The sequence below is a fragment of the Electrona antarctica genome, assembly GCF_951216825.1.
Source record: "Electrona antarctica genome assembly, chromosome: 11".
In the NCBI taxonomy this organism is placed as follows: Eukaryota; Metazoa; Chordata; class Actinopteri; order Myctophiformes; family Myctophidae; genus Electrona; species Electrona antarctica.
In genome coordinates this window covers 49,399,519-49,422,602 of record NC_136792.1, presented here as the reverse complement: position 1 = coordinate 49,422,602, position 23,084 = coordinate 49,399,519, and the positions used below count along the sequence as shown (strand labels likewise).

Sequence of the window (23,084 nt, the reverse complement as noted above, 5' to 3'; positions counted from 1 at the left end):
GTTGCCGTTCAGAGGAGGATGATGATGACGAGGATTGTTCCAGTGCAGGAGATGCTGGAGGAGGACCGATGGCGGACTGATAGAAGGGACAGAGACGACTCTGGGTTTTAAACTCTGAGGTGGAGAGAGACACTCCCCCCTCCTTGTTCTCCTTAGGCTCCTCCACTCCATGTCCCCCCACCCCCACCCCCACCCCACCTAGGTAGGAGCTAGCTAGGTGTTATGTTGGGTGCTTTGATGGATGGATTGATTGATTGAATAGTTTATTAGACAGAATGTAGAAACAGCAACAGAGTACAGTCAAACGCTCCAGTCCAAAAGGGATAGCACCAAAAAAAAAGGTATATGTTATATGGCGTGTGCTACATGTTGGGCCAGCGACAGCATTGCAGCAGCATGAATAAAGTTAATAATGTTATGATCATATAAAGACCAGAAAAACGTTTTCTCCCAAAGTTTATTTCTCAAATTGTACTCTACTTTTGGCACTCACAACTTGTATAGTAATACAATAAACGCACGCACGCACGCACGCACGCACGCACGCACAGAGTGACGTACACATACAAACGCACACAGACACACCTCATAAGGCTTTGTCAGGTAGATTAAGGCCAGGAATTGTCTGTCCCCTTGGGGGATTGGTGTGTGTTGTTCCCACCCCATTATGCTGAAATATGGGTGTCAGATTGTGCATCAACGGGTCGGGATGGGAGAGGGAAACTGTGTGTGGCGCGCGCACTCGTATCAAAGGCAGGGTGTCGGCTGTACTTTGATGCGAGGTGTGATTTAAACATGTTTTGCATCAGTGTCGGTGGCATATAAGTACGTCAATAGAATACGAGAACGCCCACCCCCATAAACACGCACGCTCGCAAGGTATGCCTGAACAGACCTGCATATCCTCATGTAAAACTATGCCTAAAGCTAACTTTATTCCTATAGATGTAAACTCAGTAAAACTGTCTAAAGTCTAAACTTATTCCAAAATGTATCCTCATGTAAAACTATGCCTAAACCTAACTTTATTCCTATAGATGTAAACTCAGTAAAACTGTCTAAAGTCTAAACCTAAGCTTATTCCAAAATGTATCCTCATGTAAAACTATGCCTTAATCTAACCTTATTCCTAAATGTAACCTGAATAAAACTATGTCTAAAGTAAACCTAACCTTATTCCTAAACATCAGTAAAACTATGCCAAAATGTAATCCTTATTTCTAAACGTAACATCAGTATAACTGTGCCTAAACCTAACCTTATTCCTAGACGTAAACTCAGTAAAACTGTCTAAACCTAAGCGTAGGCTATTCCTAAATGTATCCTTGTGTAAAACTATGCCTAAACCTAATCTTATTTCTAAATGTAAACTCAGTAAAACTAACCATAACCCCAGTAAAACTATGCCTAAACCTAACTTTATTCCAAAAGGTAACCTCAGTAAAACGACGTCTAACCTTATTCCTAAACGTAACCTCAGTAAAACTATGCCTAAATCTAACCTTATTCCTAAATGTAACCTGAATAAAACTATGTCTAAACCTAACCTTATTCCTAAACTTGACCTCAGTAAAACTATGCCAAAATGTAATCCTTATTTCTAAACGTAACATCAGTATAACTGTGCCTAAACCTAACCTTATTCCTAGACGTAAACTCAGTAAAACTGTCTAAACCTAAGCGTAGGCTATTCCTAAATGTATCCTCGTGTAAAACTATGCCTAAACCTAATCTTATTTCTAAATGTAAACTCAGTAAAACTAACCATAACCCCAGTAAAACTATGCCTAAACCTAACTTTATTCCAAAAGGTAACCTCAGTAAAACGACGTCTAACCTTATTCCTAAACGTAACCTCAGTAAAACTATGCCTAAATCTAACCTTATTCCTAAATGTAACCTGAATAAAACTATGTCTAAACCTAACCTTATTCCTAAACTTGACCTCAGTAAAACTATGCCAAAATGTAATCCTTATTTCTAAACGTAACATCAGTATAACTGTGCCTAAACCTAACTTTATTCCTATAGATGTAAACTCAGTAAAACTGTCTAAAGTCTAAACCTAAGCTTATTCCAAAATGTATCCTCATGTAAAACTATGCCTTAATCTAACCTTATTCCTAAATGTAACCTGAATAAAACTATGTCTAAAGTAAACCTAACCTTATTCCTAAACATCAGTAAAACTATGCCAAAATGTAATCCTTATTTCTAAACGTAACATCAGTATAACTGTGCCTAAACCTAACCTTATTCCTAGACGTAAACTCAGTAAAACTGTCTAAACCTAAGCGTAGGCTATTCCTAAATGTATCCTCGTGTAAAACTATGCCTAAACCTAATCTTATTTCTAAATGTAAACTCAGTAAAACTAACCATAACCCCAGTAAAACTATGCCTAAACCTAACTTTATTCCAAAAGGTAACCTCAGTAAAACGACGTCTAACCTTATTCCTAAACGTAACCTCAGTAAAACTATGCCTAAATCTAACCTTATTCCTAAATGTAACCTGAATAAAACTATGTCTAAACCTAACCTTATTCCTAAACTTGACCTCAGTAAAACTATGCCAAAATGTAATCCTTATTTCTAAACGTAACATCAGTATAACTGTGCCTAAACCTAACCTTATTCCTAGACGTAAACTCAGTAAAACTGTCTAAACCTAAGCGTAGGCTATTCCTAAATGTATCCTCGTGTAAAACTATGCCTAAACCTAATCTTATTTCTAAATGTAAACTCAGTAAAACTAACCATAACCCCAGTAAAACTATGCCTAAACCTAACTTTATTCCAAAAGGTAACCTCAGTAAAACGACGTCTAACCTTATTCCTAAACGTAACCTCAGTAAAACTATGCCTAAATCTAACCTTATTCCTAAATGTAACCTGAATAAAACTATGTCTAAACCTAACCTTATTCCTAAACTTGACCTCAGTAAAACTATGCCAAAATGTAATCCTTATTTCTAAACGTAACATCAGTATAACTGTGCCTAAACCTAACCTTATTCCTAGACGTAAACTCAGTAAAACTGTCTAAACCTAAGCGTAGGCTATTCCTAAATGTATCCTCGTGTAAAACTATGCCTAAACCTAATCTTATTTCTAAATGTAAACTCAGTAAAACTAACCATAACCCCAGTAAAACTATGCCTAAACCTAACTTTATTCCTAAAGGTAACCTCAGTAAAACTATGTCTAACCTTATTCCTAAACGTAACCTCAGTAAAACTATGCCTAAACCTAACTTTATTCCTAAAGGTAACCTCAGTAAAACTATGTCTAACCTTATTCCTAAACGTAACCTCAGTAAAACTATGTCTAACCTTATTCCTAAACGTAACCTCAGTAAAACTATGTCTAACCTTATTCCTAAACGTAACCTCAGTAAAACTATGCCTAAATCTAACCTTATTCGTAAATATAACCTGAATAAAACTATGTCTAAACCTAACCTTATTCCTAAACTTAACCTCAGTAAAACTATGCCAAAGAAATTGGGGCGAGTGTGTTTTGGGGCGAACGTTCCATTTACTATTATTTGAAAATATATAATCTACAAACTCACAACGTGTTTACAACGTGTCACGAAGCAAGCCCAGGGGGATCTACGGTTCTCTGAATATGTGGGCATTTTTAAATACAAACATTAAGACACACCTTTTTAGCATTGCCTTTACTTAGATCATTGCATGATCTAAGTAAAGGTAAAGTAAAGTCTTCCTTTTTATTTGTTCTGTACTTTTTTTTTTATTCTATACTGTATGTTCTATATTGTATTTTATGCCTAATTATTGTATTTTGATCTGATTCCTTTTTTTCTCTCCCTTTTTTTCTTCCTCCTGTGAAGCACTTAAAGCTTGATTGATTGATAGACAGTTCAGAAAAACCGTCCACCAGTGACATATGGGGTATATGGTCACCACACTCTATAGTAGGGAGGATTATCACAAAAAAAGGAAAAAAGTGATATTTGAATTAAGTGAAATCACTGAATATACCTTTAATAGTGAGGACCAATTATATGAAATACTGGTACTCATAGTAACATAGTCACATACAGTACATAGTCACATACATAGGACATTGCTGTTCCTTGGAGTGGTTGCACCACTCAAAAATGGTGGAGTTGTCCTTTTAACAATCTGGAGAGTTGGCGAGACCCCGGCCGTTACTGAGCATTGATTTACTCAATCAGAACATAATATAAAGCTGCCTATCTGACACCAATCCTTTGAACAACCCATATCGGTAACTATACACTATGTATGTAGGCTACACATTGTATAGGTGCAGTCAGTGTGTAGGGCAGATGGTATCGCTGTCCCAGAAAACCAGAGAACAGCAGCTTCACCTGACCATGCAGTAGAGAGGTCAACCTCATCTATAGTTCCACAGGGAGCGGGTCTAGGATGTGAATGATTCTGATCTATCAGAATGAATGCAGGGTGAGGTGGAGGAGGGACGCATAGATGGACAGATACGACCGTAAGGTCCCATGAGGGACATTATATGATGGTCTTCTGGGTCAGTGCTTTTCAACCAGTGGTCCGGGGACCACCGGTGGTCCTTGAGGGGGGTTCCAAGGTGGTCCCCGCATCAGCTAAATGTTGGAAAACAAATGGACCCATAGGCCTATAGATCTTCGACTCTTGATAGGCAGCAGATTATTGTTAAACATCTGCATTCATTTACAAGAAGTCTATACAATAGAGGGTATGCGTGTGACATCATCATCAAACCAGGAAGTTATGCGCCTACTGAGTGGCAAAAAACTACTTTCTGGCCTTGATAGCCCATACATCCACACAGAAAAGTCTTATCTGATTGCATTAAACAACATTAAACAATGTTAAACTCACTTTGCCTGTTGCTTTGCCACTCGATTTGCCACTCGATGTGCCATTCACTTTAAGCATGCGCATACTCTCTATAAATAGAGAATGTAAAATAATTGTTATTTTGATCAACGTTTGCCTGTTATCTCTCGGTATCAATCAATCAATCAATCAATCAATCAATCAATCAAAACTATATTTGTATAGCACATTTCATACAGCAAGTGCAACCTAATGTGCTTCACAGATTTACAAATATAAAAGACATTATAGGAAATGGAAAAAACAAAGAAGGAAAAAGAAAACATTGGAAAACATTGGAAAACAAACATTACATAATCTCTCGGATCAACACCGCATGGAATTGTGGACAAAATCTTATCCGACAACAGAATATTCAAAGTTTCTGGTCTGAGATGATAAATGTCATCAAATGGTGGTCCGTGGCTCAAAATAATGCCAAATAAATAATGGGCCTTGACATGAAAAGGGTTGAAAACCACTGTTCTACTGTATATAGGTCAGTGGCATGCACAGTTTATCTTGTTGTGTAAAAGTGAAAAGTGTGTGACACACACGCACACACGCACACACATTTTAATGTTTCAATGACTTCAATGACTCAAATCATCATCGTCAAATTATTGGCTACGGAATGCGACCAAAACAAAGAAATCGGCATGAACTCAAGGCTTCATTGATAGAAAATAAGTATTGTTTGGGCTAACATCATAATGTAGATGTGTGCATACGTGGGGGTTACAAGTTGGAGCGCGCACACACACACACACACACACACACACACACACACACACACACACACACACACACACACACACACACACACACACACACACACACACACACACACACACACACACACACACACACACACACACACACACACACACACACACACACACACACACACACACACACAGTGAAGCACTTTCTGCTGCGTTCATGTCATGAAAGGTGCTATATGAATAAAGTGTATTAGTATTTTCATTTCATGTTATACTACGTCGTGACCTGTCACACAAAAGCATCAAAGCGCCATGATGCACGTTCTGAGCTTTATAGATCTATTGCTCTTGCCATTTTCAGATTTGAATCCTGAAAGGTGGCATGCAGCAGTTTTGGACATAATATGAGGTTTCCACGACGACAGAGACGACATCTAATAAATCAGATTCCATCGTTGCTGGTTCTTATATAAGGTGGGAGGAAAGATTTAGGAGTTGCATAATATCCAGGAAGTCATTCAGAATTTGGGCCACCGATAACAACAATCAGAACTCTATAGCTTGTGTTACTCGCTCCTTTCAACAGGCTATTGACAGGTTTTTGTCGCAAGCTGATTTTTATCATGTGGAAAAGTGACACTTTTATCCTGTTATGTATTCAGTGTTGTTGGCAGTGATTGTAACTTTTTTTTTGAATGAATACAATGTATTAGTTAGTTAGTCCGTCACCCCAGGCATGATCATATAATGGTCATGCCTCGTGACATCATATTGGCCAGCAACTCTACATCTGACCTCAATCCTCAAACACTTACATCTCCATATATGGAGCTGACCTGTTACGACATTCCATATGTTGATCCTTCCCCATCCAACCTTCCTCTCTTCTCTCTCTTTTGACTGACACCTGTCCATTTTAACTCTAGACGGGCCTGTCCCAAAGTTAGCCGCGAAAACTAGAGTTCTCAACAATTAAGGCCCGGCCCTACCTGGGCCCTCATCAAACCCTGTACACTCAAGACACACTCCTTATATGGCCAGTACAATCCATATGTTGATCTGATCCCCCATGCCCTTTCGGGCGAGGTCGCTTCTCGCCCTCAGGCGTCTTACTGGTACAATATAACTTATACAATCTGTATGGTAGAGTATGTTATACAATATAACGTATACAATATGTATGGTAGAGTATATTGATACAATATAACTTACGCAATATGCATGGTAGAGTATGTTAAAGGGATTGTGACATACGTATGTTGGTTCAAACAAGTGCTCTGATTTTCCTGCGGTTTGTGATGTCACAGCCTGCAAATCCCATATATGTCAATGGGATTTGCCAGCAGATGTCACTGGTTTCATTGCAGCTCAGAAGGCTTCCAAACCCCAGAGAAAACTCCAGACCACAGAAAATCCACTGAATGTTCAAAGTTCAAGTTTTTTGGGTGTAATTGTGGTCAGGAAAACGAACAGAAAAATATAAAATATAAAAATAAATGAAAATTAACGTCATGAAACCTTTAATACAATAGGTGTATTTTGTCAATGGTAAATAAAAATATCAGCACTTTGTGCAGGAAACCTGGTTCAAATCTGGGGTAGAAGAGGTCATTCTGAACTACTTGATTTGATGCGATATGTAAATGCTTTATCATTAAGGCATATAATTACAGTCGGACAACATATCACCACACACTATTACACATATTCATGTATATTACTTTATTCAAAAACAAATATATAATTTCTTGAACATTACGGGCCAAAGAACATAGAACTAATTAACAGTAGGGTTACAATTCGAGAGGATCAGATGTCAGGGATTTGTAAAGCCTTTTATAATTGGTTGTGTTTCGTGACAATTGTGAGCTTGTAGATCATCTGTTTTCCCTGTGAGGACACCAGCGTGTTAGTGACAGTAAAATATAGTAGAAAACAAAGGGACAGACATCTCCTATCTCCATGTTTGATCTATTTCTGTGTTTCCATAAAATAACACCCTATTATTTTACTTTGTCGCATGAGCGCATGTTCTTAATGACTAAAAACAGCAGATCTGCCACAATGTGACGGAATGGAACTGAAACCAAACAAAATGGCCGCCAGTTCAGTGAAAGCACCAAGGTTCCAACTTCCGAGAACGTAACCAGTTCTAGAACCAAAGTTATTTTGGTGGAAAAGGTGCCAGAGTGAGTAGACAGGTAGGTTTCTCAAGTGGCCACAGTCCTAGTTCCGCTGAAACACAGAGTGAGTAGATAGAAATGAAATAGTACCATATTATAATGAGCATGAGGACCAATTATATGAGGAGTGGTTGAAAATACTCCCATTAGTAAGAGCTTGTGACTAAACAGTAACTACAGTACATGGGAATGGGATGCAGTGGGACATATAAGGTGTTTCTCCATCCTAATGGGATGCAGTGGGACATACGAGGGGTTTCTCCATCCTAGCGGGATGCAGTGGGACATACGAGGGGTTTCTCCATCCTAGCGGGATACAGTGGGACATACGAGGGGTTTCTCCATCCTAGCGGGATACAGTGGGACATATGAGGGGTTTCTCCATCCTAGCGGGATACAGTGGGACATACGAGGGGTTTCTCCATCCTAACGGGATGCAGTGGGACATACGAGGGGTTTCTCCATCCTAACAGGATGCAGTGGGACATACGAGGGGTTTCTCCATCCTAACAGGATGCAGTGGGACATACGAGGGGTTTCTCCATCCTAGCGGGATGCAGTGGGACTTACGAGGGGTTTCTCCATCCTAGCGGGATGCAGTGGGACTTACGAGGGAGGGGTTTCTCCATCCTGAAGCTCAGTCCAGTTTGCAGATGGTCACGGTGGATCCCACCGCGGTCCAGAACCTGAAGCCTGGATACAGAGGACCGTCGAACGGTTTCTCGTACCTGTGGATGAAATACTGCGTTAGAAGTGAAATTCTACTTGAGTAAACATATTGGCATGGACATATACTTGTCCCCATTAACCCGTGAACACTGTCACTTTGTGCCGTGCTGCGAGCTTGTACATCTGTAATTTTTTTCTTATTTCTTATTTTAATGTTGAAAGTGTTCCAGGGGGTCCCTAGCTGGTACAAAAATATTTTCGGATGTGGCCAAATATATATAATTTGAGTCCTTATTGGCACCTAAAGGTTTGAGAACTACTGTACTGATTTAGTAACCTGACTCCGCCAGATGGTGGCAGTAGTGAGTTCCTCCTCCTGCTTCCCATCTGGACTCTCAAGGGCAGAGATGATGTACTCCGAACCAGTTCTGATCAGAGCGATATGGGGCCGTATGTGGCCGCTAGAGGCGGGATCAACGCGAGACTGGTGACATATTGAAGCTGTGCCACAGCGCAAATGTAAACACAACCTAACAAGACTACAACTCGAAATTATGATATGGAAATATCAGATTTTTGTCCCACTGCTTCCGGTTCATCGTTTCTGCTTGAGAGAGACCAGATGCAGGTAGGAAGAGTGAACTTGTGAGGTCAATACTGCCGCAATCTGGCGGAGTCAGGTTACTGATTTAGGGCACCACTGTCACACCAAACTTTAATTCTACCTATGAGGGTGGATTCTGCCCATGCTTTTCCTTCATTGAAAAGCATTCGCCGTGTTCTTATAGAAGGCATTGGCCTTCTTAATGGGTTGAAATATCGAAAAATGCAGTGAAATGTACTTGTACTTGGAACCTACTGTGATTTATTGTGGATACCATTCCCGAATACAAGAACGCTCGCCCCGTGTTAACCCCGGCGACACTCGGAGCGGTCGCCACCTGGAATTCCTATTCTAAATGTAACCTCAGTAAGCTATGCCTAAACCTAACCTTATTCCTAAACGTATAACCTCAGTAAACTATGACAAAACCTTAATTTATTCCAACCCTTACCGTCAGTAAAGCGAAGTACTGTGGTGGGCGAGGGGTCCACCACGGGTAACAATGGGGGAAGAGTGTGTTTTGGGGTGAGCGTGTTCAATGTACTTCTACGGTCATTTTGGATAGCGCCCCCCCCCCCCCCCCCCCCCCCCCCCCCCCCCCCCCCCCCCCCCCTATACCTGTGAATGAGCTGGGCCTGGCCGTTGTGTATGCGGTAGAAGGCCAGCACCCCGGCGTGTTGGTCCAGGTAGACCCCGACCCGCCGGGCCTTGGGCGAGCCCAGCAGGGTCTCTTGGCCTCGGTGCCAGAAGGAGAAGCCCGTCCCGGACCAGTACAGGCACCACGACGACGCGTTGCGGCCCAGGCGGCTCTGCTCGTCCGAGCTCTTGCGGTCCAGGTCCTTGTAGGCCACGCCGATGGTTATCTGTGTATGTGGAGGGGGGGGGGGAAGAATTTGAATCCACCATTAATAACTCATCACTTCAATATGTTCTGGGAGAACGGTCCAAATGCACAGTTTTGGCAGCAAAATACGTGTGGAGTTGTCATCAACTGAGGGACAGCCAGTGGACAGAAGAGACGGGTATATCTGTCTGAACAGGGTCATTAAGTTGCTGTTATGTTTCTGTCTGTTAATTTATTTTCGTTGTTACTGTATTGCTTGTTGTTGTTATTGTTGGGATGTTTGTTGTAGTCTCTGTGTGCGCGGAGTTGTTGTCTCTGTGTGCGCAATGTTGTATGTATGCTTTGGCAATGTAGAACATATTTATCATGCCAATAAAGCCTTTTGAAATTTGAAATTGAGAGAGAGAGTTGGAACTACCTGTTGTATACAATGTTATAATCCCTCCATACCGGTCCAGTCAACCTCTCAGTGTAATGTTATACTAATCCTAGCTCCGCTTGGAACCTCATATCTACGCCTTACCTCAGAGAAGATGTTCTGCATCAGGATATCCCTGCATCGGTAGAACTGGGGGTTGGACGGCCCAAATAATGTCACTACTACCACTTGAGAGACTTAAATACGAAACACAAAATAAGCCAGATGTATTCGTAGAGGTATGGACCCCCTTTATGGACTATATCGAAGAGCGCAGTTGATTCTATGTAGGACGAAATCCACCATCACTTTGCACACATGCATTCCACAACCCTGTACCACTTGGGAATTATTATTATATATTTTTTCCTTTTTCTTTCATTTTCTTTGTTCTTCATTGTTGTTCTTATATATATTATTGTATAATACTTTTTTTAAATAACTGTCTTGTCTGTGTCTATGTAAAAAAAAAAGAGAAAATCCTCAAAATAAATGATAAAAAAAAAAAGAACTGGGGGTTGAGCCGTCCAAAAACAGTGGCGAAAACCCCTTTCGCAGTATCGTTTCCAAAAAGTAAAAAAAGGTATCAGAACCGAGCTATACAGATGATAAACTGAGGACAGGCACTGACATTTTTAAGACAGGGGTGACACAATGAACTGCTTAAATAAAAATGTAGTCCAGTCAACCCCCGTCCGCATGTGCAGAACTGCTTCCGTAAGATTGCTTTGGGAAAACAAACATGGTAGTGACTGACTTCGTAAGCTTCGTAAGCAGTTGTTTCACCCATATCTAAAAACATTACCTGCCTATCCTACGTTCTGCCTATCTGTAGCTCGGTTCCGATACCTTTACTTTTTGCAAACGATACTGCAAAAAGGGTTTTCGCCACCGTTTTTGGACGGCTCAACCCCTCGTTCTACCGATGCATGGATGCCAGGGATACCTCTATACGGAACCTCTTCTCGGAGCTATCGCGTTCCAAACGGAGCTATAGAGCATCGCAGTCCCGCCCCCTTTCATGACGACGCCAGGCCCAGGAAATTAATCACAATGCATTTTTTCCCATAGACATTTCAAAAAGTATTTATTTAAAGACCTTTTAAGCGTCGTACGAAGCCAACTCGAGTCGTGACAAATCATGACAACACACACAATATTTTGGACCAAACAAATAATTACATAGAAGAAAAACAACAAAAAAAGTGTTGTAACCTGCCGTTTTTTTCTACTTTCTAATTCTTTGTTTGGCCCGAAAAATTGTGTTTGTGTTGTCATGATTTGTCACGACAAGAGTTGGCTTTGTCCGCGGCGTAAACGTCTTTAAATAAATACTTTCTGAAATGTCTATGAGGAAAATGAACGGAGAATCATTTCCTGGGCCCTGGTATGGGGGCGGGACTGCGACGCTCTATACCAATCCCTCCATACCTTCTGGCCCGTCCAGTCGACCTCCCAGTAGTAGGGGCTCCCGGCCAGGCCCTGGCTGCAGAGGATCTGCCTCCAGTAGCTGAAGCGATCCGGGTGCTCGGCTGGGTTCTGGTTCTCTGCCTTCAGGGTGGCCTTCCACCCACCGTCTGACACCAGCACGTTACGGTAGGCTGTGTCGGGGTCCATGGTGGGCTCAAAGTGATCTGCAGGGAGGAGGAGGAGGAGGAGGGGGGAAGCATTAATCTGCCAGAGCGGTCCACGGGGGGGGGGGGGGGGATGGGGGGCAAGTGTTTTGGGGCGAGCGTTCATGTTTCAAGATTGCTTTATTTGTCATTCTTTCCAACTGCAGCAGCAGAAAAAAACAGAAATTACGTTTCTCCTAGTTAAAAGACAGCACAGGCTCATACAATAATAAATATATCAAGTGCAAGACAATACTCTGAATATAAATAAGTCCTAAAAAAAACTACAGGAATCCATAAAAAAAGATAAATAGAATAAGAAAAACGTTTAAAAACTGAACATACAGTTCATGTCATCAGTTCATGTCCTATCTGCCAGGGATACTAGAGTTCAAGAGTCTGATTGCCTGGGGAAATAAACTGCTCCGCATCCTTTCCTTTCCATCCTTTACGCCAGGGTTCCCCAATTAATTTTCCTCAAGGGCCATATTTTGACTAGGGTACCAGGCTGGGGGCCGAGCCCGCACGCACGAGGTCGAGGTCTTGCCCTGAAAATTAATTTTCAGGGCAAACATGCATAGGCTACTGACCCCCATTTAATGCCATTTATATCTGGGACACCCTTAAAAAAAACATTTAAAAAAAAGAAATCTTCCAGGGGCCACATGGGGGCGCTCCGCGGGCCGCAAATGGCCCACGGGCCGCCTATTGGGGAACCTGCTTTACGCCCTTCCCTACCGGAGTACGAGTTGTATTGGGTCAAATACAAGAAAAAACAAAATCATGGAGAATTCATGGAAAGGGTATCTTCGGCCGGGATGAGTGCTCTGGGCATTAAGTGGTTAATCAGACTAATCAATTCAATTAAATAAATAAAAAAATCTGTCTGATTTATTTTGTGCCTTTTTTTTTGGGGGGGGGGGGGGGGGGGGGGAGGGGCAGAACTCAACAGACTTACATTTCAACATGTCTTCTCTGGTTTTGAATATAAAACACTTACGTTTCAAGTTTCAACATGTCTTCTCTGGTTTTGAATATAAAACACTTACGTTTCAAGTTTCAACATGTCTTCTCTGGTTTTGAATAGAAAAACAACACTTACATTTCAACATGTCTTCTCTGGTTTGGGGCTCTGGGTTGACTGCTGTCGTCTGAACGGGAGATGCTATAAAGAAAAGAGGACACCTCAGTGAGACAGCCATGCAGGGTTAATGTCCATGGTGTTGTACCATACAGCCAGGGTTAATGTCCATGGTGTTGTACCATACAGCCAGGGTTAATGTCCATGGTGTTGTACCATACAGCCAGGGTTAATGTCCATGGTGTTGTACCATACAGCCAGGGTTAATGTCCATGGTGTTGTACCATACAGCCAGGGTCAATGTCCATGGTGTTGTACCATACAGCCAGGGTCAATGTCCATGGTGTTGTACCATACAGCCAGGGTTAATGTCCATGGTGTTGTACCATACAGCCAGGGTTAATGTCCATGGTGTTGTACCATACAGCCAGGGTTAATGTCCATGGTGTTGTACCATACAGCCAGGGTTAATGTCCATGGTGTTGTACCATACAGCCAGGGTCAATGTCCATGGTGTTGTACCATACAGCCAGGGTCAATGTCCATGGTGTCGTACCATACAACCAGGGTTAATGTCCATGGTGTTGTACCATACAGCCAGGGTCAATGTCCATGGTGTTGTACCATACAACCAGGGTTAATGTCCATGGTGTCGTACCATACAGCCAGGGTTAATGTCCATGGTGTTGTACCATACAGCCAGGGTTAATGTCCATGGTGTTGTACCATACAGCCAGGGTTAATGTCCATGGTGTTGTACCATACAGCCAGGGTTAATGTCCATGGTGTTGTACCATACAGCCAGGGTTAATGTCCATGGTGTTGTACCATACAGCCAGGGTTAATGTCCATGGTGTTGTACCATACAGCCAGGGTCAATGTCCATGGTGTTGTACCATACAGCCAGGGTCAATGTCCATGGTGTTGTACCATACAGCCAGGGTCAATGTCCATGGTGTTGTACCATACAGCCAGGGTTAATGTCCATGGTGTTGTACCATACAGCAAGACCCAGCGATGCTTCTCGGTAACATTTTTATTTTAATTAATCACTTAATTCTTTTTTTTTTTTTCTATTCTTTTTTCACCTAAACATCATCATTGATGTTCATTGTTTAGTCTTGCAATGCCATTGGTCATGATATTTGCATATAAATACCCCCCACAGAGGCACAAATTTACACAACTTCAAAATCTCTGGACTCAGTGCAATTTCTAATCAAAATTGACCTATGACCTTTAATCTTTAACCCTGATAAAAGTAACTAAAATGCATGTAATACATATATTTGTGTGATCATTAGAATGTCTAGAACATGTATTATGTATTATTGTGAAAGATATCCACCGAATGTAAATTATTAATTTATTATTATTATTTTAATAATTATTATAAATTTGCATAAAATGTTCATTCAACTTTTTTTTTTTTTTTTTTTAACATATTTTTTTAACATAAGTCCTAGTAGTACAAAGTAGTAGTAAGGTTGAAATCTATTTTTTGCAAGTAGAAATGTATCCGGGTCTTACATTAATGGTGTTGTACCATACAGCCAGGGTCAATGTCCATGGTGTTGTACCATACAGCCAGGGTTAATGTCCATGGTGTTGTACCATACAGCCAGGGATAATGTCCATGGTGTTGTACCATACAGCCAGGGTTAATGTCCATGGTGTTGTACCATACAGCCAGGGTTAATGTCCATGGTGTTGTACCATACAGCCAGGGTTAATGTCCATGGTGTTGTACCATACAGCCAGGGTTAATGTCCATGGTGTTGTACCATACAGCCAGGGTTAATGTCCATGGTGTTGTACCATACATACAGCCAGGGTTAATGTCCATGGTGTTGTACCATACAGCCAGGGTTAATGTCCATGGTGTTGTACCATACAGCCAGGGTTAATGTCCATGGTGTTGTACCATACAGCCAGGGTTAATGTCCATGGTGTTGTACCATACAGCCAGGGTTAATGTCCATGGTGTTGTACCATACAGCTAGGGTCAATGTCCATGGTGTTGTACCATACAGCCAGGGTTAATGTCCATGGTGTTGTACCATACAGCCAGGGTTAATGTCCATGGTGTTGTACCATACAGCCACAGGGTTAATGTCCATGGTGTTGTACCATACAGCCACAGGGTTAATGTCCATGGTGTTGTACCATACAGCTAGGGTTAATGTCCATGGTGTTGTACCATACAGCCAGGGTTAATGTCCATGGTGTTGTACCATACAGCCAGGGTTAATGTCCATGGTGTTGTACCATACAGCTAGGGTTAATGTCCATGGTGTTGTACCATACAGCCAGGGTTAATGTCCATGGTGTTGTACCATACAGCTAGGGTTAATGTCCATGGTGTTGTACCATACAGCCAGGGTTAATGTCCATGGTGTTGTACCATACAGCCAGGGTTAATGTCCATGGTGTTGTACCATACAGCCAGGGGGCCCATTAACAATAGGGGTCTGACACCTCTGCAAAAGAGAAACCTGCTTGTCATATATCTGTCAGAATTTCCTGAAAGGTTATAGGCCTACTCCTCTCTCCTCTCTCTATCTTTTATGCTCTGAACTCTACTGTGCTTCTCCTTCTAAACGTCCGGTGTGTGCAAGCAGTTTCTACATAATGATGACATGAATGGTTACCTTCAACACGAGGTGGAGGGAGAGGTGGAGGGGTAGCTGAGGCTAGAGAGGGACAGAGAGGGAGAGAGAGAGAGAGAGAGAGAGAGAGAGAGAATACTATTATTAAAGGATTGGGAATATTGGCCTTAAAAGTGCAATATTGCAATTAGCCCTTCACTAAATGCCACCCCAAAAAGCTTTTGTCCAATGCCAATCCAAATAGTTTAGCAATGGTTGCTATGCAGGTCAAGCTTTCTTTGCTGCTAACGTCACTATATTGGACAAGGATGGGTTTGGGAGGGAATTAGTGAAGGGCTAATTGAACGGATATCAAAATAATATTTCAGTTTTCACCAGTATTTCATTAAGTTTGAATCAGTGGCCTTGTGGTTAGAGTGTCCGCCCTGACACTGGGAGGTCAGGGTTCGATCCCTAGCTGGGCCATACCAAAGACTCTTAAAAATGGGACCCAGTAGCCAAATTCCAATACCTAAAATCTCGGCCACTCACTCACTCACTCACACTCGCTCACTCCAGCATGGAGGTGTTACGGTGAAATTGGTGACCTGCTGAAATATGTGACAATCGTCTAGACAATCGCATAACGTCAGTGTCCGAATGTAAATCGTTGCAGTTTGTTTAAGCGGTATTCATGCCACGTATTTAAATACCTCCATGTAAGTTGTATGAAGACAACAAGATGGTCACATATTTCAGCAGACAGCAGGTCACTAATTTCACCATAATTTGCCATGCTGGAGTTACCGAGTGTGAGTGAGCGAGTGGCCGAGCTTTTAGGTATTGGAATTTGGCTAGTGCCTCCCTGCTTGGCACATCAAAGGGTTGGATTGGGGGTAAGTCCCTGGGACATACAGTACAAGCCTCATGTCCAGGGGGTCGGTGTACTTGTACACCCCCTGGCCTCACGCTACACAAACAGGCGATAGGCTCCTGCCCTATGGGACAAGGCTTACTACAATTAATCTGTATTTGGATATCATCCAAAATGTCAATATTCTTTTAGGATCAACAATGATAGATATAAATAGAGCGTCGCAGTCCCGCCCCCTATCAGGGCCCAGGAAATGATTCTCCGTTCATTTTCCTCATAGACATTTCAGAAAGTATTTATTTAAAGACTTTTACGCCGCGGACAAAGCCAACTCTTGTCGTGACAAATCATGACAACAAACACACATTTTTGGGCCAAACAAAGAATTAGAAAGTAGAAAAAAACGGCAGGTTACAAGACTTTTTTTGTTGTTTTTCTTCTATGTAATTATTTGTTTGGTCCAAAATATTGTGTGTGTGTTGTCATGATTTGTCACGACTCGAGTTGGCTTCGTACGACGCTTAAAAGGTCTTTAAATAAATACTTTTTGAAATGTCTATGGGAAAAATGCATTGGGATTAATTTCCTGGGCCTGGCGTCGTCATGAAAGGGGGCGGGAATGCGACGCTCTATAGTGTAGCGGGTGTTTAAATGGGCTTACCTCTACGATGGGAGGGTGGGGGCGTACACGACAAGGCTCCGCCTTTAGGGCGGGTGGTGGCAGCTGATTGGGTAGATGGCGTGGCTCCGCCTGTAGCTCGAGACGGCAGCGGGCATGAGGCTTCATCGTCATTATCAGTCACGAGAAAACAAAGACAAAAAGGACCAATCATTCACTGATGATCAACGAGTGTCTGCGTGGGAAAGAAGTCGCGAATCAGTGATACTTTAATCCACTGATTAAAGATACTTTAATCTTCATATAATAGGTCCTCACTAACTCATCCATCGCCAAGGACTTATTTAACTTCTTTTTCATGATGTCCTGGAGCGCCAAGGACGTGTTTTTCGTGTTTTATAACATGGTAAAAAAAAAAAAAAAACTTTTTAATTTTTTTTTTAGACTTTTTTTTAAAAAATAAATAAAAATATATAAAATAAAATAAAAGATATATAGTGGCGGTCAGGGCCTTTTGGCGCCCCCTAGTGGCGATGGATGATCATAAAATGGAGAACATTTTATGGTGCCCATTTTCTTCTACTCAGTCTGTGTCTCATAGAAGGGCTGTGGGCAGTTCAGTTCATTTTTTTTTAAAACAAGATTTTTACAAAAATGTTTAGATTATTATTATTGAGAGAACGATGGCTACCATTTTCGCATTGCAAAGCCTGCAGTTTCTATTAGCTTGGATTCCCCATCGATCATGTCACTGGTGGACGGGTTTCTGAACTGCCCACAGCCCTCTATATGAGACACAGACAAGAGTAGAAAAACATTGTGCCATTTTATCATGATTATTAGTGAGGACCTATTATGCCCAGCCCACTGAGCCCCCACTGTGTGCCCAGAAAGATGCCCAGCCCCCTGAGCCACTGCCACCCCACTGTGTGCCCAGAAAGATGCCCAGCCCGGATCTACGTTAACATACCTTGAGGTCGAAGAGGAGGTCGCGGTGTAGGGTTGGTCGTCATGTCATACACTAAAGAAAACCGGTTTGATGAGATATTGTAAATAAGCATTATTTTATTGTATGCAGGCTGTATTATATTGTAAATATTTTATATATGTGATTTATGCTTTATGACTAGAGAAGGTTGTAACAGTTACCTGCATCTTGCCTGGGATTTGTTTGCTTTTCATCCACTGAGGTGACTCCTAAAAAGAATGATTTGGAGCATTATTGGTCATTATAAGTGCAGATGTTCAGCCTGCTCACTCCTCATGCATTGAAGGAAGTATGAGCTCAGTTCAAGGCTCTCCCCGGGATTACAGTAGGCAATTGAGGAATAAATAAATTACACACACACGGCTGTATTTTTTTTTTTTTTTAAATGACTCTTTCTAATTGTCAAATTGATTAAAAAAATATATATTTGACACTTTTTGACAAAATATCAGTAATTCGGACACAAAACTCTGACCATTGGTCAGACTCATCATACAGTATATAATGTAAATTAATTGAATATAATTACGATCCTTTTCCACCAAAACAACTTTGCTGGAACCTTTGGCGCTTTCACGGAACCAGCAGACATTTTGTTGGTTCCAGTTTCGAACCAACTTTTAGGATTAAATCTGAACAAATTCATTTTCAGTGGAAACACTCTGAACTGGTTCAATATTAACCCCTTTAGGCCTGACGTGGAAATTAAAAAAAAAAGTCTTCTAAATCATGACAATTTTCTGAAAGATTTGAGGCACATTTGAAACGATTTTTCAAAAATAGCAGACCTACAAGCTTGTAGCGCGGCACTCGGTGCTGTGCTATGAGCTTGTAGATCTGCTATTTTTCAATAGCTAAAGTATAACATAATGCTTAAAACACCAAAAGGGGTTCCCGCCCAAAATGGATTAAGGCGGGAAAAAATAACCAAACTGGTTCAAGCCCGATGGAAAAGGGACGTTAGTTAGTTGTGAATTCACCTGTATTTGTTGTGGTGGGCTGAATATCTTCCACATCACTGGCTAATGGCGTCATCCTGCTGTCATTCACTGCAACGACAACGTGTGCACGACACACACACACACACACACACACACACACACACACACACACACACACACACACACACACACACACACACACACACACACACACACACACACACACACACACACACACACACACACACACACACACACACACACACACACACACACACACACACACACACACACACACACACACACACACACACACACACACACACACACACACACACACACACACACACACACACACACACACACAATAGGAGATCTACAAGCTCACAGTGCGTCACTTGGTGCCACGCTGTCAGCTTGTACAAGAGAAAAAAAGATGTTTGGAAACTTTTGAATAATTATATAAAAAAAAAAGTAAAGATCAATCTTCTCTTCTGGGGGTCCCTGTCCCATTTTCAGAGATTGGGGTGTCCGCGGCCAAAATACCTATATCTATAGAGCACCGACGTCTGACGTAATTCACACATCCTACCTTTTTTCCCCCCATTCTGAATTCCCGTAGATTTTTTTGAGTGGTGTAAACCACTCCTACAACTGGCTTTTGTGTGCAGAAAAAAATGAGCATGGTTGCTATGTTCAAAATAATTTCTGACGTAATTAAATCACACCCGGGTGAACTGGATGACCGTAGCAACCATGCTCATTTTCTCTGCACAAAAAAAGCCAGTTGTGAAATCACATCCAGGTGTGATTTCATTACGTCAGATCAGAGCTGATCAGGCTATATAATACCTTACCTTATATAATACCTCACATCGGACAAAAACTCCAGCTGAATCAACTTCATGGTCACAAATCATCACATCAGAAGACGAGTCTACCTAGCCAAAGATCTTTAACGTCAGACATTACGTCAGACCACAGCTGATCATGCTATATAAAACCTTACACCACTCAGTTCACACGGGTGTGATTTTTTAATATCGTGTCGAATACGAACTGTGTTCCACAAACAATGGGGATGTCAGCGAGTGAATGTCGAGACTTTCTGTGCTCTATTTGGGGCGGTCCTTGGCCGTGGGAAAAGGTTCTGAGCACTCACCTATCCTGAAGATGTTGTCCAGGCTGGTTTTGCACAGGTCCTGGAGGTGGTCTCTGAGTTGTGTCACGGCTGAGTGGACCTCCGCCACGACCCTCTCCTCCTGAGCCAGACCCCCCTGACCACCTGTCTGGACCGCCAGGGGCTCCATGGTCAGGAAGTTCTGGGGAAGAAAAAACGCAAGAGAACAGACCAGAAAAGATGATAGACTCAATATGACCGATCAAACACAGTTTTTCGGGCCAAAAGAAGAATTAGAAAAGTAGAAAAGAAAGGCAGGTTACAACACTTTTTGTTGTTTTTCTTCTTTGTAATTATTTGTTTGGTCCAAAATATTGTGTGTGTTGTCATGATTTGTCACGACAAGAGTTGGCTTCGTACGACACTTAAAAGGTCTTTAAATAAATACGTTTTGAAATGTCTATATGGGAAAAATGCATTGGGATTCATTTCCTGGGCCTGGCGTCGTCATGAAAGGGGGCAGGACTGCGACGCTCTATTTCGCAGAGCACTCTACCTGATGGGCGTGGTTATAGCCTAAACCTATAACCCTATAACCTTTACCCCACACACACACACTATTGCCTAAACCTATATAACCTCAACCCTAACCTCAGAAACACTATTGGAATCATGCATTTCCCGTCAGTCAGTCAAGTGTATCACTAAAAATCTCCATACATAGGGAAAGCCCCATATATGGTGCCCAGGTCTTGTGACATCGCACAGAACCTCGCTTCTCGCCCCCGGAGGTCTTACTGGTATTATCATCATCATCATGATGGGGACAATATCTCACAACGGGCAAGGGCTAGTTAGTGTAATTAAAAGGGCAGAGTGGGTTTATATCAAAAGCATCATGCAATGTGTGTGTCCGTGTTCGTGTGCGTGTGCGTGTGTGTGTGTGTGCGTGGCTGCGTGCGTGTGTATACCTTCAAGAAGCATACTGGATCCTCCATCTCGGCCAGCCGTGCGATCTCCTCACAGTTCCTCCGCCTCCAGCGCAGCATGGCCACCTCCTGCTCCAGACCCTGTATGTGCACCTCGGCCCTGCTCGGCAGAGAGGCCTCGTGGGCGCAGAGGAGCTGGGCGACCTGGGCGGCCATCGTCTCCACACTGCCCACCAGTGCAGAGAACACCGCAGAGCTCTCCGTCTGCACGGCCTGGATGGAAGCCTGCATGCATGCATGGGGATATGGAGGAGGAGACAGAAGAGAGGATGATGGGAAATGGAGTCACAAACAAACTGGCATGATCATGATGCCCCTTGGTGTCCCTCAGGTCATTGGGTTCTCAAAAGACCCCCCCCCCCCCCCCCAGGGGTCCTTAAGGGAGTTCTGGGGATTTGATTGCTAAATGGATTGTTAGGAACCAAAGGACCCTTATGGATCTATAACTCTGAGAGTGTACAAACGGGTCCATTTGGATCCATTTGTACAGTTAATTTGTGAGTTAAATTGATTGATTGATTTTACAATATAAATTGGGGTCCCCGCCGAGATAGCAATGCCATTAAATGGGGGCCTGCAGCCTAAATGCATGTCAAACTGGAGGTCCTTGAAATTAAAAAATGGTTGAGAATCACTGCTAGAGCTGTAAAAATCTTCTCTTAGGCAAATGGGGGTCCGCAGGCTAACGTATGTCAACTTGGGGGTCCTTTACCTTGTGTTGACGGGCCAAGTGTGGCAGTTCTCTGAGATGTTTCTCTGTGTCCTGGATTCTCTTCTGGAGGTCAACCTGCATCTGAGCCAACTCCTTCTGCAGAAGACCAATAGGAAAAGAAATACTGTCAACAAAAGGAAACAAAACAGGACTTGGCCTGAGCCATTTTCATGCCAGAATGGACAGATTGCAGTTGATTCAGAGTGTAGTCTTTTATCAATACCAAGAACTTACGATCTTAGGTTTTATACTGGCTCCCAGTGTGTCAAATAATCAACTTTAAATGACTGTTGTATTGTACGTTGGTCTATACGGCTGTACACCGGGGCTCCACCGGGCGCGTCAGCGTCGCGTCTCCGTCACCGTCAGGGAATGTTCCCTTTTTAATCAATGAAGGGTGGCTCCACTGCCCGCGTTGCGTTGCGTGATTAAAATTGCCCCGGTTCGTTTTTTGACGCACGCGACGGAGACGCAACGCGTCCGGTGGAGCCCCGGCGTTACATGATTTAGGGAACAAAAATGTACAAATTAAGTCAAGTGCAGTAAAATACGCAAACTGATCATATAACAAGGCTTTAATTGTGTGTTTCAACTGTGGCAGAAATCAGTATTGGATGCTAAAAAAAAAACACAAATTCAGACTTCAAAGTATGAGAGATTTTACTCGAGTAAGGAGCCAAAACGTACAGGACACGTTCAATGTACAGTAACAGAAATCCAGTAGTGGCTCAAAGAACAACTGGAGCTTAACCCATTTTGGACTGAGGTCGATAAAAAAAGGCTTCTAAATCCTAACATTTTTCTGAAAAACCCATGTTTCTATGTCAGTGGTGCTCAACCTTTTTCATGTCAAGGACCCCCAGAATTATCTCTATTGGGCCACGGACCCCTATCTCAAAATATGATGTTCCAGGGACCCCCCCAGAAGCCAATATTTGAGTTAAAAATGTTCGCTCTGAAATATATATTCAAAGATTTGCGCCACATTTTCACGATTTTCCAAAAATAGCAGACCTATACGAGCTTGTAGATCTGCTATTTTTCAATAGCTAACGTATAACATAATGCTTAAAACACCAAGAGGGGTTCCCGCCCAAAATGGGTTAATATACATACTGCATCAACTGTTTACACCATATATAGTCAAATACTGATTTAACTTTTGAGACAAATAAACCAGTAAGACGCCTGAGGGCGAGAAGCCCTAAAGGGGCGAGGTCGCATGCACTGGCCATATATGGAGTGTCTT

The 23,084-nt window shown here is 42.3% G+C and overlaps 1 protein-coding gene across 4 annotated transcripts in view; it reads right to left on the bottom strand.

The window, feature by feature from the left end:
* Nucleotides 1-7,299: 7,299 nt before the first annotated feature.
* ftr86 (finTRIM family, member 86) overlaps nucleotides 7,300-23,084 on the bottom strand; it is a 22,814-nt gene continuing 7,029 nt past the window's right edge. For 2 of the 4 annotated variants that reach the window (XM_079515008.1, XM_079515007.1), the window contains 12 exons: nucleotides 21,836-21,931; nucleotides 21,106-21,348; nucleotides 20,177-20,336; nucleotides 19,054-19,122; nucleotides 18,235-18,282; nucleotides 18,056-18,106; nucleotides 17,128-17,247; nucleotides 15,656-15,697; nucleotides 13,026-13,088; nucleotides 11,742-11,944; nucleotides 9,667-9,911; nucleotides 7,300-8,503 (listed from right to left, as the gene is read on the bottom strand). In XM_079515008.1, coding sequence (XP_079371134.1) covers nucleotides 8,413-8,503; nucleotides 9,667-9,911; nucleotides 11,742-11,944; nucleotides 13,026-13,088; nucleotides 15,656-15,697; nucleotides 17,128-17,247; nucleotides 18,056-18,106; nucleotides 18,235-18,282; nucleotides 19,054-19,122; nucleotides 20,177-20,336; nucleotides 21,106-21,348; nucleotides 21,836-21,931 — 1,431 coding nt within the window. In that variant the 3' untranslated portion in view covers nucleotides 7,300-8,412. The remainder of the gene's footprint in view (nucleotides 8,504-9,666; nucleotides 9,912-11,741; nucleotides 11,945-13,025; nucleotides 13,089-15,655; nucleotides 15,698-17,127; nucleotides 17,248-18,055; nucleotides 18,107-18,234; nucleotides 18,283-19,053; nucleotides 19,123-20,176; nucleotides 20,337-21,105; nucleotides 21,349-21,835; nucleotides 21,932-23,084) is intronic. The other 2 variants (XR_013791180.1, XM_079515009.1) reach the window with 2 other exon arrangements.